This window comes from Empidonax traillii, unplaced genomic scaffold, assembly GCF_003031625.1.
Source record: "Empidonax traillii isolate 1590-97213 ecotype Southwest subspecies unplaced genomic scaffold, ASM303162v1 scaffold537:size946161, whole genome shotgun sequence".
NCBI lineage: Eukaryota > Metazoa > Chordata > Aves > Passeriformes > Tyrannidae > Empidonax > Empidonax traillii.
The window spans coordinates 607,782-626,133 of NW_020955730.1; the positions used below are offsets into that span (position 1 = coordinate 607,782).

The window sequence follows — 18,352 nt, forward strand, 5'->3', positions numbered from 1 at the left end:
CTTAGTGAGGCAGTGAAAATACCCTTTACGTCATCCAGTGCCCATCCTTGTGGACAGATTCAGGCCTTTAATTCCTGCAAGAGTGCCATTTCATCCTTGGCTAGAAGAGTGGTGGCTTTGCTCAGTGTCTCAAGGGCATAGTTAAATCAGGTTGAGCTCTCTGGTCAGCTTCGTTGTTTGTACTCGTGGTTTGACCGTGGTTACTCCTGATTCTCACCTGGGTGGAGAATAACCGGGTTCATAATGTGTTCTTTTGGAGTCACGTACACTCCTGCATTGTCACCTCTTTCTCAGTATGATCTCATCAGATCTTGCAAGCTTCAGAAGGGTTGGGCCTGGCCAGTGTGCCTGAATGGGATGCTTCCAGGAGAAACACAGGATACTGGTGCTGGTGATTCACTAAATGTGGCTCTTCCTTCTGAGTCAGCCATGGAACAGAACATAGAAAAGTGCACCGAGATAGTGCTTTGCCACAAGATGGGGTGGAAAATCTGAAGTTCGGACAACTTGGCTATTAAAAATCCTTTGGGAAAATTAATGACATTTTCCCACATATTCTGGTGGTGTTCCAGGCATTATTTTCTGCTCACCTAAATTCCTCCTGGCACTTTGAGCTCGTCACAATAATTGCCTTCACTTCCTGTCCTAAACTGGTACTGCTGTGTATCCATGTGCTGTTAAAACAGCTGCTGTACTTCTGTGGTAGTTGAAATGGCCCCTAATTATAAATTCAGAAAGTTTCTGAAGCTTCCTTGAGGAATCTATCAGATGATAAGTTACTCTGTTAGCAGTGGCCTTTTTTACTTAGGATCAATTATATTTTTCCACTCTCAGCAGTAACAGCTTTTTAATTCTTTTATGTTGATATTCCTTCTGATTGTTTTGTTCTGTTTTGTTCGCAGGAAACAAAAGAAGAGAAGTCTTCCTATACCTGTCCTCTGTGTGAAAAGATTTGCACTACACAGCACCAGCTAACTATGCACATTCGTCAGGTATGTAGAGTTACCAGCTCTTGATTTCTTACTTCTATTGAATGTCTGATTTACCAGGGTGCAGTTTGTACTGGTGAAGATCAATTCCACGTGCAAGTCAGAAATGCTTCCATTATAACTTTATTCAGTTGTTTTATTTTAGTCTTCCTTTAGTCTTCATTTTCTTAAAAAAAAAACGCACCCCACAAACCTAACTCTGAAGTGGGCAATTGTCCTCCCTTCCTTACCCGGCATTCTGTCCCTCCCTGCCCACCCCCAGCAGCTCAAACAAGGATGTATGTCCTGTTCTGTGTAGCTTAAGGTGTCCTAAGGATCCGGAAAGCTGCTTCCATCGTGAGGCAGTAAGTCCTGTTTTGTTATTCTGTTTGAGTACAGATCTTTTTCCTGGTCATGTAAATTAAGGAGGAGGAAGACACAATTTTTAAATCAACTCAGCATAGAAGAGCCTTCCAGTCCTTCACAGGATATAAGCAATTTTGGGGCGCAGAATTAAGAATATATTTTTTTAATGGATAATGTACTTTTTTTGTCAGCTACAGGCCTGTTCTTGCTCCTCCTGAAATATATGCATACTTAATTAGGAGGTTTGGCCTTTTCTCTAGCAGAAGATTCTGCTTTGGATGCTAAGGTGTGGTTGATGACTCTGAGTTCACTAGATACTTATTACTTCAGTTTTTCCTCCTGTACTGTAACTGTTACTTAATTTTTTTTTTTTTAATTACTCTCCTGGTGTTTTTTTTTTCATATGTGAAGAAATCTTAGAGTCTCTGAGTGCAAGTAAGAAAGAGTGGTGCACATAGCACTGTTGCTTATGGCCTTAATTTGACCCTGTAATGCACTCTTATGGCCATAGAAGTCTGCATGTGCATTCAGAAGCAGTTTACTTTTGTTTTCTTACTACACAGTCAGTTTGAAATCAATATCTTTAAAGAGTATTTGTTTTTAAGTGTCTTTCTTCTGCTCTGAAGTTCACAATTACATCCTCTTTCCTTACCGCTCACACAACCCCAAACCACTGCACAGCTTAAAGTGTCCCGAGGTACTCTTTACCTGATGGGTTGTTTTTGAATCCCCTTCTATCCTCTTTTGCTGCAGATGCAGGAGAAATGCTGCATGTGACAGGCGTTGCAGGCTGTATGAAACAGCTACTTCTGCTCATGCATTAAGGGGTTAAAAATCGAGTGGGGGGGTGGTGGTGGAGTTGTGGTGGGGAGGGCTGGGAAGGAGGGGTATATACTGGGCACACCTTAATATAAGGTATTGTGCTTTATAGAGTGGCTCTTTTAAAGCTGCTTTTGAGATGTTTATAGTTCTTGATGATATTTTACCAGCACTTCAGAAGGGACTTTCAATGAAAAAAAAAAAATCGTTGCTTTCTCTAGCATAACACTGACACTGGAGGGACAGACCATTCCTGCAGCATCTGTGGAAAGTCTCTGAGCTCAGCGAGCTCCCTTGATCGCCACATGCTGGTGCACTCAGGTGAAAGGCCTTATAAATGTTCAGTATGTGGACAGTCCTTCACCACCAATGGAAACATGCACAGGTGAGTGCTGCTCGTGTTCCAGGAGTTTGAAAAGGATTACGCCATAGGTGGCTGGTTTGTTTCCTTGGAGGGAATTTAAAACTGACTAAAGACACTTACTTGGGCAGACAGCGTGAAGCATCTGGGACCTAGAAATATGGCATGACACACATACACACCAGAATGTTTAGGTAGTGGAAGGAAGTCAGGATTGAGACAGGTTTTCTAGCTCTCTTTAAGTATTATCGAAAATTCTTACAGCTTTTTTTTTTTTTCAGTAGTAATATTATTATTATTGTTATTGTGATGATGATGATGATGATGAAAAATTGATTTTTCTCTGGGGACAAAAATATAAAACCAACCTGTATAGGAGCTTCTAATCTTGCAGCTTCAGAATCGTAGATGCAAGTGGTTGAATTAGAACATCTGTGGTGGTCTTGATGTTACGTGCTTAGGTATCCAAGTGCTGTCATGAAGATGCCTCTTTGGCACATTTGATCTTGTTTTTAAATACATACATAAAAACTTGTTTGCCCTGTAAACAACTTAATGCGCTGTAGATCTGCAAATTCTCTGTAACACAAGTTTCCAAATATATTTCATGTAGTTTTCTTTGTAGGGATGTAGCAAAATATCTAGTTATCAACTGGGGAAACTAAATGTTAAATCACATGTGTGTTCCTTCTCCTCTCTCATCCCTCAATTCAGCATTCATTTATTTGCATGGGTGGAACACCTCAGAGCTGATTAAGACTTCGTGGATTCCCACATAGCTTCAGTCCCCATATCAAAGAGTTTCCAACCTACAAAGAAACTGCAAGACAAGTAGGGGAAAAGAATATAGCTTATAAGCAAAATGGCAAGAGTTGATGGTTACAGACTAGTTCTGTGTGGGAGGAAAGGGATCTTGTTTCCTTGATTATTGCTAATCATTTTCCAAGCAGTGTGCTATAGGTGGAATGAAAGGGATGATTTTGATGACAAAAAGAAGGATAACATAATGTCAAAGGAAGCAATAGCTGCTTGCAACATTACCTTTCTTGTATCATTTTGTCCATGTTCAAAACATAGTGAAAACAGAGGAGAAACAGGAGGCAATGCAGTTTTTTAAATCTGTATTTATTTAACTTAAAATTGAGTGGAATTGGGGAGAGTTGGAAAGATAAATATAAAATAAGAAGGGAAAAACACAGGGAGGAGATACTGGCCTTGGGCACTGAATAAGTCACACATCTGACTCATGTGACCAGAGGTGGTGTGAGCCACATCTTTGCCAGACCGGGTGGTTACTCTGTGTGCTGGGAGAAGGGCAGGGCTGCTGCTGAGTTGCAGCTGATGCCACTGCCAGTATCCAAGGGTGAGTTCCAGTGGTGGAGCCCTGGGGTGGTCAGTCACTTGTGTCTGGGCTGCTTGCTGAAGGACTGTTTGTGTGGTTTGTTTGGCTTTTTGCTCACTGGGCATCTCCTCCTCCTCTTCTGCCCTGAAACTTAACTCCAGGCCTATGAGAGATTGATGTAGTCACCTCTGCTTATGTGGATTTCCCCATATAGCAACTCTTAGTGTGCTTTTATAGCAAACTTGCCAGAATTGCCAGGCTCAGTGACTTGTCCAAAATAAGTAAGTACAGGTCAGAACCTTCTGATGAGAAGATTGTTTGGTTTTAAATTTTTCTCTTACAAGACGTTACTTGAAGTTACCAGGATAGAGTGCTGTATTTACTGACTGCCCTAAGAAGGACTTCAGTTCATGCAAGGAAAATCTTCCTATTAAAAGTTCTTTCCAACTGATAGGTTCCCGTCTGCTTTGTAAAACTCCATGTGGAGGCCTTCACTGCAGCAGCAGAAACCTGTTGCTGAGTATTGCAACAAGTGACCCCAGACCCGTGATAAGCAAAATCCTGAGCACACTGAAACAGGCTGGTTCTGCTAAAGCAGAGTTGTGGTTGGCAGACTGTGCCATCGTGTTTCTTTCAGTGGATAACTTTTTCTTGTTGCTATAACAGACTGTAATACTGAATCTTGTTGCTGAAAGCATGAATGTGCAAGTAGGCAAATGAGGATAAATTCAAAGTGAAATTAAATTTTTTATCTGGTATTGTGACATACAAGGAAGATGTTCAGTTTGCCCACCAGTACTTCCTTCTGAAACAGGTGTTTCTAGTCTTAAGATGGTTTGAAGAAAATTTCTTTTGCAGACATCTCAAACTTTGCTGTAGCATCACATCCGGTGGACTGTCAGTGCTGTGGCTGAATGCCGCTCACATCACATTCAAAACTTTCTGCCTCAGGATTCTGGAGAAAGGACCTGCTTGCCAGGTCCTGCCTTGTGTGTAACTCCCACAGGCCTTGCTTGCAGTGGTGCCGTGTCTGTTCTTCTGTGCCAACTAGATAACTCAAGTCCGTCTTCTTCTGCTTTTGTCTGCAGTTCCTTTATCGATCTCTATTTTTGTGCAGTATCTAAGTAATGACAGATACATGCCCAAAACAGCAAAAAAAACACTCAGCATGGTGGTGTCCCCAAGACATTGCACAGTGTGGGGTCAGAGAGAGGAGTTGTAGGTTTAGCAGAAACTTGTGAATGTGCTTCTGAAGAATCAGTGTAGCTTGTGAAGGTCATGCAGGAGCCTCTCAAGTATTACTGCACTTACACCAAACATGTTCAGCTCACTGGAGTGGAGCGAGGGAGAAGTTAGTCTGCCAGTATCTGAATCAGGGGGGAAAATGTATAGGCACATGCTATGTACATCCTCTCTTCTCTTTTTTTTCCCTTCTACCTTGTTCTGGCTCTTTTTTAACTGTCTATACTATTTTTAAATCCAGACTTTTAAAAGACCTTTTAGGGCAAAACGTTCAATTGGAATGGTTTTGTCCAGGGAAATACTGTGCCATGGGAGTGCCTATTGCTGTTCCATCACAGAAAGAAATTTCTTATCCATTTTTCCACCTCAGAGCAGCCAGACCATTAGACATTCAGCTTAGTGGAGGAGGGAAGGAGACATGTTTTGGTTGCTTTTTTGGATTAGCAAATGATTATCAGTGTTACACTCTGAAGTGCCCATCATCTCTGTTGAAAGTATTTTACTACGGTAGAAAAAAAATCTCCAGGGCTCTTATTTGTTACTCATTTGCATGACAGCAAAACCTTTATGCAGTAGCCAGACTTTCTGTGGAGTGAGAGTGCTGTTTTCTGCACATCTCTGACTTAGTCTGGCTGTGCTGGGGTGTTGCATGTACTCTTCACCTGTGAAATTGATGCTGCCCTTCCCGAATCCCACAATACATGCAGCATTTCGTTTGTTGATGAGTCAGAGCCTCTCACATGAAGTGCAATTTCTTTTTGTTGTGCTCCTTGCCTCCTTGTCAACATGTCAAGTTGAATGGGCACAGCAGATGGGTGGAGGGGAAAGTTCTCTTGTGCAATGCTTGTCAGAAAAAATCTGCTTCCTTTTCTGACCAGGGTGACTCTTGGCCAGTGTTTTCAACAGGGAACCTTGAGCCCAGGCCATCTCAGAAAACTGTCTTGTAGTCTGCCAGTCTGTTGAGGAGTGGCCTGAACTCCTGTGAGGACAGTAGCATTTTGAGAGAGCAAAGGTCTCTGGAGAGTGCTCAGTGTTCAAGTGAAAAGCTGATTTTCTCATTCTTCCAGATATGCAGTCAAGCTATCTGTCCCATATCAGTGTTGCTCCTGCTTTTAGGGGAGGGTGGATGTAGTCTGGTACAACAACAGGGAGATCCATCAGTATCTGGTATCAGAATAAGGAACCAACCTGGGACACTCTGGAGAAGAAGAGCTGGAGATGATGCTGAGGTTTTTAAAGATCTCTTTTTGACCAGTACTGCAAAGAGCAAGTCTTCTTGAAAATAGATAGCAGGCCTTCTAGCATCAGGGACTTATTTGGGGCTTGGAGGCATTGTTGTCTTAGGACTTTTTGGGAATTTATAGGGAGAAGTTAGATCATAGTAATCTTGAGTTCAAAGTTCCTGTAACTGGAATGGCACTGCAATTATCAGTCCATAAGGAAATCTGCAATTTAGGAAATGCCTTATCCTCACACTTTTATGGTAGAGACACAGCCCCTATGGCTTTCTCTTGGTCACAGTCAATTAAAGTTGAATATTCTCATAGCTCCATCAGGATCATAAACTATAGGGAGTGGAGTGGGGATTATATAAAGAGTTCTCTGTAGGTCTGGAAGAGTTAGGGATTTCTAATGAACTGTCTCGAATCAAATAGATTGTAATTACTAAAGGCTTTCCAAAGGTTTTCCATCTGTACTGTTGCAGCAGCTCCCTAGGGAGTTTATCTGAGAATAGTCCCAACTTTGAGGAACCCTTTTGGGTGTAGACTCTGATACCAAATGGGAGGTTTCAGGTCTCTTTCTCTTTTTCCATTCCTTGACCATACCTAACAAAATTATTCAAAATGGCTTTTTATTTACATCCTGCTTAGGTACTTGCAGGCTGTTTATGTACCATCTCAGGATCAGGTCTCAAAGTTTGGGGATTTTTTTTTTTTTTTTTTTTTTTTTGGCACATGCGAAACACCACATGCAACAACCACATGCAGAACTCTTTGAAACTCAAATTGGAAGATCTGGATCGCAGAAGCTATGCTTTGAAGCATGCTTAAAAAGGGTCCTATCAAAGAAGGTATTTCTTCTTTTAATTAAGAAGGCACTTTCATTCTCAATCTTACTTTCAGTACTAGATAATTTTCCCAAACTTCTCTTTTTAATTCCTTATGGAGAGACAAACAGGTGTTTTTTTAAATCAAGGTATGGTACTATTCTGGTGCTCGAGTTAAGTCTTCTTTAAACGACACTTTTTGTGTGTTGTGTGTATGTTGCTGAGTGAGTTTCTTGAGAAAGATAGAAAATTCCTGTGAAGGGGGGTAACCTGTAAATTTTGATGCTTTAACCAGCCATCTTTGCTGGCAAACGAAGAGCATGTGTAAGATTGTAATGTACTGGTCAGAAGAGGAGTGTTGGATCCTGATAAAGGCTTAGGCGTTGAGATGCATAAGCTTTAATGGTTTCCCTGCTTGCTTTAACATGGGCCTGTGTTTCAAGGGCAGGCATGTGCCCAGGCCTCCCGTGACTTTGCAAATATCCAGTAGACAGAGTGTCCTCAAGATCTGGCTGAATCCATCCTCTCCCTGCATTTCACCTGTGAATCGCTCCTGTGTTATTTATGGCATTGGCCTGCTTCCAGTATGTTGTGTGTGCTTTGTAGGGTGCAGTGCAGTAACAATGCCCAGCCTATAAGTACAAATAGGATCTCTGCAGTGTAGCACATGCAGGCTGGCATTTGCTTTAGATGGGAGTTTTGGAGGCAGAGCGTAGCCAAATGTGAGGATGAGCTTTCTTGTTTTTTCCAGAAAAAGAGAGGAACTGCCTTATTACATCATGGTTTGTTTTCTGGTGGTTTGCAAAGATGGCCAGGTGAAAATCTGGTGTAGCTTTTAAAAACTACATGCAAGATCTTGAAGCTAAAAACAAATAACCAAGGAACTCTCCATGCTGAAAATGATTGACACTTCACACGTATGAAAAGGCTGTCTCTTATTGTCTTGCACAGTAGAAATGTCTCTTTGGTCATATCCTAAGGAGCTTTTATTTCAATGTAGCAATTGGTAGGCAGTCCACCGAAATTTTAAGAAGCAGGCTGTATTACAGGCTTCTAAATGCATTCTTTATACGTGGGGGATGATTTAACCACTGTCAGCATGCTAGTGAAAGATAAGCTTCAGCAAATGCAAGTGCCCTAATTCTTGAGCAGGGATAACGAACACAAAGGACAAATTTCTGCTTCTAGTAATTGATGACTGTAGTTGTGGGATGCAGGTGAGATGTGATAGCTGTTTTGGTTTTCTTTGCAGTTAAAAAATGTTTGTTTCCTTTTTTGCAAATACATTTTGTAAATAAGGATGGGACAACAGGTGGAGGGAAGCTTTTTGGTCTCTGTCCTGTCAGCAGATACTATCCAGAGTAAATCTTTGGTATTCTGCTGGGATTCCCATGATTTGAAGAAGATTAAATTAGAAAGAGCTAAAGAAAGGAAGGAAGGAAGAAAGAGAGAAAGAAGGAAGGAAAGAAAGAGAAAAAGAAGGAAGGAAGGAGAGAAAGGCTTTTTCAACAATAATATAGCAGTAAGAGTCTGTTTGTCTGTGTCTGTGATGAGAAATAGAAGACTACAGTATTTTTAATGGTCCCCAGGGAGAAACCTTTGTCTTTCTCACTGTTACTGAGCAGATTGGTTATCTTTTGTAAAGACTTTATATAAACTTTTCTTTAATTCACATGACTCATGAATAGGATGCTCCAAAAAAATCGTTCTGTCAATATCTTCAGTGGTAAAAGACTGCGGATGAGCTCTTGTGCCGCAGTACATCTGGGCTGTCAGAGCCTAAAGGAGATGCCATGATTTTGGATGTGTTACATGCTGCTTGTAGTCTTGGACAGTATCGCCCTTCAGTTATCATTAAAGAACAGCAAAGGAAGTTAACACAAAAACACAAATGCTGAGATCTGATTAGAATCAAGCGAAGCAAGGAAGTGCAGAGTTAAGATTTATATGCGGACCTTAATTAGCTCCATTGTTCTTGAGAACCGAAGCGTACACAATGAGGAACATTATACTTGCATCTCCAGAGCTCCTCACTACCTAAACATAAGAAAGACTTCAGTGTGCTTTGCAGTCCTAGATCTTGTGTGTGTTGCCTTTAAGCAATAGCAAAGCCTAATCTTGGGCACTGTAAGGTTGTGGATTCTTACTTTTTGGTTTTCTGCAGGCAGAAAAAGGAAACACTTTTTTCTCGAGGAATTTAGGTTTCTGGTGTGATTTGTGTCGAGGGGAAGGTGGTCTGACGTGGCAGAGCAATACCACCCTCCTCATGGGCAATAACATAAATCTCCGTATAACAGAGCGTATTGAGCGTAGCTTAGTGCTGCTTTGTTACCCATGTCACAGCTCAAATAAGCAGAACCCCCTTGACAGATTAGACTCTAGCCACAGAGCACATGGCAGTGCAAAACCTTGATCTTTCCACATAGATACCCTTTCAGGAATATCAGCTCCTCTGAAGGTCTAGTAATCTCAGGGATCTTACCTCCACTTCTCACCTTGACGAGCTGCAAAATAAATACAAGCCTTAACTCAGCAAGCACTAGAAAATCCAGGCGATCTTTGCAAGGAGTTGAGGTGCTTTTAGTCCTCTGCCATAAACCTGACATTAACATGATTGTTGTGATGTTAGCTCTCAAACTTAACAAGTAACATGTTGTTTGGTTCGCAATTTGGTTGGTGGTTTCTCTTACAGCTTGTACTTCAGTTGGGTAATTCTGTGTAGAAAATGCTGGTGGTGAGAAAGTTTGCTGAGAGAGTTTATATGTTAGGGTAATCTTTGTTCAGCCTGTGCATGCACATCAGAAATACTTGCAGTGCTTCTCTGATAAATGTGTATTCCCTCTGTTCCTCCTGTTCTCTGGAAAGATTCCTGGGCCAGGTACCCACGAGAATAAGGAAAAAGTCTATCATGAACTGCATTTGTGGTTGCTGCCGTTACACCTTTAATGTGTGTCTTCCAGCTTTACCTTTTCTCCCCCCAGTATCTAACCTGCTCAACCTGTTCTAGTTCAGCATGCTGGAACCAGCAAACTGCAGAACATACCCCCTCTTAGGGTCAGCAAGTTTTTTCCTCTTTCTTTTCTTCCCTCTTTTAAAAATAGGCTATTCCTTAACAGTAACTTGTAAGCATTTGGGGAAAATTCTCTAGCTGTAAAAAAAAAAATTCCAAAACAAACCCAAAATAATGAGGGGAATGAGGGGAATCTTTTCATTTGGACTTAGCCAGGCCCTTTCACTCAGGTTTTTGAACCATGATGTACAAAGCTTAGGCAAAGACATGGTCTATAAAGTAGTAGTGCCATTATACAACTACTGAATAGCACACAATATGCAAATACTGCTTTCTGTTTCTTGAGGGCATCTGTAGATAGATATACTGAATTCTTCAGGCTACTCTCTGAGCTGAAGTTTCCCAAACACTCTCAGTGTTTTTTTGGTGAATCCTCAGAGTCAGCTCTCCAGTGCTGACTCACGTGAAAAGGTATGTTGAAACAGAGAAGGTGTACAACTTCTGTGGGGCCCATTTATGACATCAAGCTAACAGCGATGGATGGCGCTGCTGGCCTAGCTTGTTCCCACATCAAGCCACTTCAATGTGTTGTCTTTTTTGGCAGTTTCAAACAGAGGGTAGAGAGAGTAAGGTGACAGTTGCTCATGGACTTAACCGAAATTTCTCTTGAGGGTGAAAGTTCCCAAACTCCTGTAAAGTAGCACAAGTCATGCAGGAACTTCTGTTTCCAGCTCCTATACTTAACTGAACAGACACGTAAGAAGACATAAAACCTTTCTCTAGGCTTCTCTGCTCTGTGTGGAATGCTGTGAGGAAAGAGGACCACATGTTCAGGAACAGGAGAGGAAATGGGCTGAGCATGTGAAACCTCTTCTGCTGGGATGCCGTTCTCAGCGCTGGGAAAAGTTTGCACAACCTGTGTGTGTGTGTGTGCAGTGATAACCTCTCACTTCCTTGCCCCTCAAGTTACTGGGACTGCTGATATCAGGGTGATGTGGAGACCCTGCTTTAACGAAGATGTGCTTCTCTTATCTAGTGCAGCTTCCTTGCGTGCGTGCGTCTGTGTGTGTGTGTGTGTTGGGGGCAGATATTCAGCTCCATCTGCACAGCGTCCCCAGCATTGCTCTCTGCCTGGCTATTTTTTCCTCCTTGAGCTGTGTGACGCAGCAAGTTGTTCTGTGCTGTGTGCCATCAGGATTGCTCAACAGCGGAGTGTGAGAGGGAACTAACAGCACTGAGGGCTTTGCCTGGTTCTGGGAAGTAGCTGGGTTTGGTTGGTTAGGAAAGGGGTGCGGTTTGTGGGGAGAGGCAGGATGTACCTAGGAGTTCTCTGACTGTTTTTTCTCCTTAGGATAAACCTTTTCTCTTTTCTGATATACTTCCTCTAATTTTCTCTCTCCTTCTTTCTCCTTGTTTTCCCTATTACTAAAATTTAAAATGGCTTTAATTGTCCTTACCATCTAGTAACACTTGTTTTCTTTTAACATGAAATTTCCTGAAAAATCAATACTGAAGTAATTGATTACGGTTATATTGCGTGTTAGCTAAAGGACATGCCTGAAAACCACAAATTTCCAAAAAGATTGAAGGAAATGGTTCAGAATGTCCCAGGTCAGGATTTTGGTGCACTTCTAAAAATATTTTTGCTGCTTAATTTTACTTAATTTTATCGTTGTTAATAAACCTTTTTCTCCTACCTCAAGGAAGTACAGTGGCCTCAGAAGGATCTGGTTTAATACCATCTCCTATGAAAGAGTTTCCTATGGCTTGGAAATCTCCTTACAGTATATGGCATGGTTAATTTAGGTCTGCTCTGAATTTAATGCAGACTGCGAGCCAACAGCTTGGTGAAGTGATACTGGGAAGCTCACACTGCATTTCCCTTCTCTTTTGTCCTTCCTTATGCTGAGATTGATGCAAACTGCAAATAAATGCTTTCGTTTGCTGTCCTTTGGGAAGTTTTGCTTTGGAGGCATGGTTTGAATCACTTCCCTGTCACAGCATCATCAGGCAAATATTTGTCTCCCGTTTTTCCTTTGAGGTGTTCTGACAACGTTACTGTTGGGGAACGGGAGTAACTTAAAGCCAGGCTGGGAATGCAATTGTATCAATTTCAGCCTGTTTGAACTTGCTGAGTCTGCATGGCAAGTAGTTGCTTAAATGTGAATACAGTATAATTATTCAGAAATGGTACCCCCCCTCCCTTTGGATTTGTAGATCAGTATCTTTCCTCTCACTCACACTTAAACCTCACCTTTTATTCACAGCAAAGCAAACTTTTCCTCTATGATAAAAATACAGACTGCTCTGTGTCCACGTGTGTGTATCCTATATCCTTAGGTGTCATGTACTGGCAGCTGCGTGGCACTGGTTAACTTTGCAGACTGTCCTGATAGCACTGAAAAGAGATTTCAAATCCCTCATTTGAATTTAATCACAGGTGGCTTTTTCAGCCTTAGCACACCCAGCTAGTCTTGGTGGATCTGAATAATAACACTCATGTCATCCTAATGATGCTGTCTGCCAGGAGAAACCTCATTGCACAGGGAGACAGACAGTGCGGCAGCCTGCTTGAAACTTGGGGAGATGCTTCAGGCACGTCTGTGTGGCACCTTGGATACCTGGGGGATGCCAGGGGGACTGCTACACCCACATGCCACCACATGCTGCTGTACGGGGAGGCTCACCACGTTAGCCCTGTAGACAGTGCTAATAAGCGCTGGAGCCTCCATGACGATAATGAGCTGTGCCGCTGTGCTGGCAGGATGGCAGTGCCTGGATGCCATGGGGAGCACTAGCTGGGGGATCTCCTGCTGTGTCTGGTTGCAGACATGAAATGAGTCAGGGCTTCCCAATCTGATCCTTCCTGGGATCTGCTTGCCCCACCCTACCCTTTCACTGCATGCATTGCAGTGGCTTTCTTACTAGTGTAGCCATAGAGACTTCTTGCTGTTCAGCTTCATTTTGTTTATCCCATGCTAGTGTTCAACACTGGTTACCACTAGAATATTTGGTGGTACTTGAAATTTGTTTTGAGATTGCTCCGCAGTTTGTAAGAGGGCGTTTCCCATATGGTTGGGGTTTTGGTATTTGAATGTCTCTTGACTTGCTGTGAAGTGTGCATGCATGTCTGAGGGCTTTTTGGGTCATTTTTGGGTTTTTTTGAGGATACAAATATTAAACAAGCCAAGAAGAGAAGACGAACAGAAACTTGTCCAAGTACAGATCCTGTCTGATTTGCAAAATTACCTGCATCTTTCTGGTTCCTGTGATTACAACTGGCAAGGGCTGAGTGGATTGTTCTCTTAAGTGGGTGATGTTGGTAATTAACACTGGAAATATATTGTCAATACAGATTCTCTGCATGTTTTAACAAACAAACAACTGACTAAATTCTTTAACCCAAGAGTATAATGGTACTGCACTTTTGACTTAAGTTCCAGTCATATTCACGAGACTCTTAAGGAGGGAGTTAGCAGCAGGTATTGAATGATTGCTCCTAAAAATACTGCTGCTTCACTTTCTCTTTGTTTAGGATTTACTTCCTGTACATGTCAAATGGCAGAAGATTTAAAGAGGAATTCCCTCTGTTTTCCTATATTTCTAGACAATTTGGGCTGAAGTACCATTTTTTTAAGCAGAATGATACAAAAACAGTGACAAAAATGGTGTGACATAGAAATTTCTGACGAGATGTTACCAGTGTAATTTTAAAGGCTTTCTTCTCCTCCTCCTCCATGAGACATTTTTCATTTCATGAGGCCTGAAGAACATCATGGTCCAAATTTCAACCGAACTTGGATACATCCTCTACTTCTGTTGGTTCTGATATGAGGGCACAAAATTGAAGCTTTAACAAGTTTTTTTTTAAAAGCTTGAGTTTTTTTTTTTAAACAGAGATGTTTGTTCATGTTCTGAAGGACAGACTTTTTTTTCTCTCTCTAAATTATTGAAAAAGTGGGTTTTGATTATTTGAAGTTTTTTTACTGTTACTTGAGGGGAGCAATATAAGTGAAAGATCTCGAGAGGGAAAACACTGAAAGAGCTAAAGCAATTATATCAGCTAAATTGTGACTGACAAGCTCAGTTCTTCACAGACCAGCTTGGGAACTTGAGTAATTCTTTATACTGGAAGGGGGAAACCCCCTATATTTTAAGTTGAAGGATGGAAAGCACTGATTTTTATTCTTAGTCTCTGATTTGAATGATTGGATGTGTGTCTCCCTTGTCTTTTGATAAGCATCAGATGTGTGAGGATTTCCCCTTGGTTTTGATATCAAACTGCTTAGAAATCACGAGGGAGATGAGGAACAGCCATGTGCAATACAGTAGAGTATAGGGTACATCTAGTGGTAAAGTGGAGAAACTTATAATAATATGTGGGATATGAAGCCAGAACCTGAACTTGATACCGTCAGATGATCTCTCTGGACTGATAATGCCCGGATTCATTGGCCTCCCCACTGTGTTTCCACAGGCATGGAGACATGAGGGAGGAGGAGAGTGTTTATGCATACACTGGATTCTGTGCTTGAGAATTAATCTTGATTTAGATGCTGGGACTTTCCCAACCAGGCCTCAGTGAAATTGCTTGCTGCTCCCCCTCTGGACATGCTGCTCCTTCTAATCAGACCTACCTGGCATAAACCTCTCTTGACTGAAAGCCAGCAGTGCTTGTGCTGCCATAGTTATAAGGGAGAGGCTTAACCCTGGACCCTGCTCAGAGGCTGCAAGTACACCCTTTTGTTCCAGACCTTCGTTTTTGCCTGGGCCTCCAAGGCAGACAGACCTTTTTTCTTAGGGATGTGAAGCATATCAGGAGCCATGGAAACTCAGGGTGCAGCCACGGTGTGCTTTTTTTTCTTCCCAGAATTAAGAGGTGAGGGATTCCCACGTATGCTGAGGGATGCTTCCTCTCCAGGAACCAAAGTGGCGCTGATCAGGTTATCTGCATGCAAAGCAGGAGCTCCTGGTTTTGTTCATAATTCAGTGGGACCCGGAGCTGGAAGCAGCTGCATCTTGCAGTTGCCTCCTTCAGGATTCTTTGGCTGCTCATTCTAGCCTTGAGCCAGCCAGTCAAAACCTGCCCACGTTCTGGTTTTGGCATTGAAGCTGTAGGCTGCCCTGTTTCGAGACCTCCAGAAAGCTTATACGATCAACATGCAAATCCCTTTGACACTGAAAAAATACATCAGCCCTTTCTGGAGATGTGGTAAAGACTGGGATGTGACCAGCAGGAGCTGCATGTCACTGCAGCAGGACACATGCTATCCCTGCCCTCCCCGTGAGTCACTTCCCCACAGACACCGATCCAACACCATTCACAAGGAGAAAAGGGAGTAAGGCACTTGATTTCTGCATTTGCTTATTGTTACAGAGGTCTCTTCTTCAATGGAAAGTAGCAAAGTATTTACTTGCTGCTGTTCTGGTACAATAGTCACCCTTCTGAAATCATGTTCTACATTACAGTGTGTGGTTGGAAACCCGTTTGTTTTAAAAAAGGGGGGGGGGAAGAGAAAAGAAGCTGGGGAAATTCTTTTGTAGTATCATCTTAATCATTTTGTTCATGTGACCTTGAGAAGGGAGAGGAAAGTTGTAGCAGAAAGAGGGGAAGTGGAAGGTGATTCTCAGGGGGAGGATGGAATGAAAAGCAGTCAAGCACTTGAAAAAATGTGATTTTGTTGGTAGGACTGACTGGCACACAGACCTAGCACAGTTGGATCCTCTTGACTCACCTGTGAAATTCCTTGTTCGATAGGGAGGGAAGAGATTACAAGGAGAGCTTTTTCATGTGCAGCTGTGGCGCAAAAAGCATAGCGTGTAGCAAGTTATTTCCTTTTTTTGCATATCACTTCTTAAACATTTAGAGTTTAGTTCAGAGGTGGATCGAATGTGTTTGGAAAAGATTTAATTTCAACTTTTCGTCTTGGAATTATTGATTTCAAATTTTTCTGGTTCTCTAGTCTCATTTTAAATAGAGCTCCACCACTTTCTCTGAGGTAAATCAAGGCTAGCTAGAAGTTAGTACAAAGGAGTCCTCCCTAATATTAAGCTCAATTTTTTATCTCCTTCATGTCATCTTGTGTATCATGGTTGCATTTCAGTGTTCCACCCTCCATACTGTCCTTAGTGTATGTGTACTGGCATGCTGGGGAGACTAATAACCGCTATATGAAGTGCAGGTTTCAGGGCTCTGTACCTTCCTGAGCTTGTCTGCTGTGCTTGGGTTGCTCTCTAGGATGGCTCAGAGCCACAGTTTATTGATTTAAATTGGAAAAAAAGAGCCACGTTTCATCTACTATGGCTCTGGCTGTCTTCTGAGCTGCAGTAGTGGTCATCTCGGAGCTGCTGGCACATGTTACTGTAACTTGCATCTGCAGCTGAATATGAGCGTTTCTGTGCATGTCCTTATTTTGCCCTGCTTTTTTTGAACTACATTCTCACTTAAAGTGTTGAGTGTTTATCTATATTTTTTGGAACTGATGAATGTCATATCATTTTCCTTTATCATTGTAAGATGCTGAAAACCAGGCTGACTTATGAGCCTGGCTTTCGCATTCAAAGTATGCCAGTGTTGTCAGGCCAAAATATGTTGTTATAGTCACAATGGGAAAATAACTTCTGAGCACAGCTTTGTTCCTGTTCTTCTTGTATCTTGGCAGGCTAAAGTGAGGTCGAACATTTCCAGTGTTACATGTAAGATCTAATCAAGGCAAACTCTTCTAAAGGAGGATAAGGCAACACAAATACTTCCCCCCCTAGCCCCTCCCCCCTTTAATTATGGCTAGGAAACTTTTTAAGTAGAAGAAACCTTGGTGAAGGGAGTGTTTAAAAGAAAGGTTGTGGATGTGGATGTGACTTGGCATCTGCTGCAGTTCACCCATGTTGGGTGATAAATGTTTTCTCGAGGCAGAATGACATCCATGTTGCAAAGTAAAAGAGAAGAGATGAAGATTGTGTCTATCCTTTGTACTTCTTGACTTTATCTTCCCGCTTATCTTGGGCTGTAGCTCTAGTAATCTTTTTGCTCTCCACCCTTAACTTGATGTAGTGAAACTTGCTTAACCTGCCAAAGGAATAACCTGCTGGCTGTAATGTGGGCAGGTTGCAACTTTCTTTGAGAACTCTGGAACCTGCTGCTTTGGTTTTGGATTTTTCTTTTTTTTTCCCTAATGATCACACGCAGAGAACTATCACAGTGGCTGTGATGTTTGACCTATACAGTAAAAGTCAAAGGTGCAGTCAGGGTGTCTTCCTGTTTATAGCTCAATAGCTCAGGCTGCTTCCTTTCAAATATGCAAAACTAAAACATGAAGGGATTACCACATTCCTTGCTGTGGGTACAGATTCTGCTCTGGCTTTTAGGGCATGGCAAAAGCTCACACTTTTCAGGAAGAACTGCTAGCTGGGGACAGCCATTGAGGGGCACCAGACACAGCAAAGCCCCATTACTGTGGTGCTGCACCCTTGTTAGCGAGCCCTGCCTTACTGGCGTACTTTATATTGCAAACACAGCTGAACTGTTTTTGGGACTTGCAGGAGTCAGTGTTTTTGCATGCATTAGGTCATGCCAGACAGAGGTGCCAGATTGGACTGGCACTAACCTGGAGATCTCAGGAGTTTTTCCTGTTGGTAAGCTGTGGATGTGCCATCACACCCCTCTCAAGTAGGAGCAGCCCCATCAAAACAATCAGAGTTCAACAGGTGGACAAACAGCAGGAGGAAAGAACATAGCCCTAAGGAAGCTGTTTTGCATAGGTAACTGCTAAACAGGAGTTGAGCATACTTGTTAATGGCCAAAAAGAGACTTTAAAAGAAAATAGGAAGAAAAAAATCCCACGCTTAATGTATTACAGGTTTTTTGTTGTTTATTTGTTTTCTGGATGAATGTGATTTAGCTTGACCGATTTAGCTCTCTAGCTGTCTGGAAAGTAACTGGCCGAGTAGTATTAGCTGTGCATCAGCCAAGGTGCCAGAGGGTTAAGCAATCAGACCATGTGGGTGTGTCTGGAGTGGGGGGACAGAGAGGCACATGCAGAAGCCTTTGTCTCGCTTTCAAGAGATCACTGAAACTGGAAAGCAGTCTTTACCAGAAAGAAATAATAAAAACATAGACCAGCGAACCACCTTCCAGGTTCTGCTTTGCCTGTGCAATTGATTGATATATATGTTTTCTTGTTCCCAGGTGCTTTTTAAA

At 42.2% G+C, this 18,352-nt stretch overlaps 1 protein-coding gene across 7 annotated transcripts in view; it reads left to right on the forward strand.

Annotated features, from left to right (window-relative positions):
* The window catches only part of RREB1 (ras responsive element binding protein 1), a 123,094-nt gene that overhangs the window by 62,238 nt on the left and 42,504 nt on the right, over positions 1 to 18,352 (forward strand). For all 7 annotated transcript variants that reach the window (XM_027897357.1, XM_027897354.1, XM_027897355.1 and 4 more), the window contains 2 exons: positions 903 to 992; positions 2,375 to 2,538. In XM_027897357.1, coding sequence (XP_027753158.1) covers positions 903 to 992; positions 2,375 to 2,538 — 254 coding nt within the window. The remainder of the gene's footprint in view (positions 1 to 902; positions 993 to 2,374; positions 2,539 to 18,352) is intronic.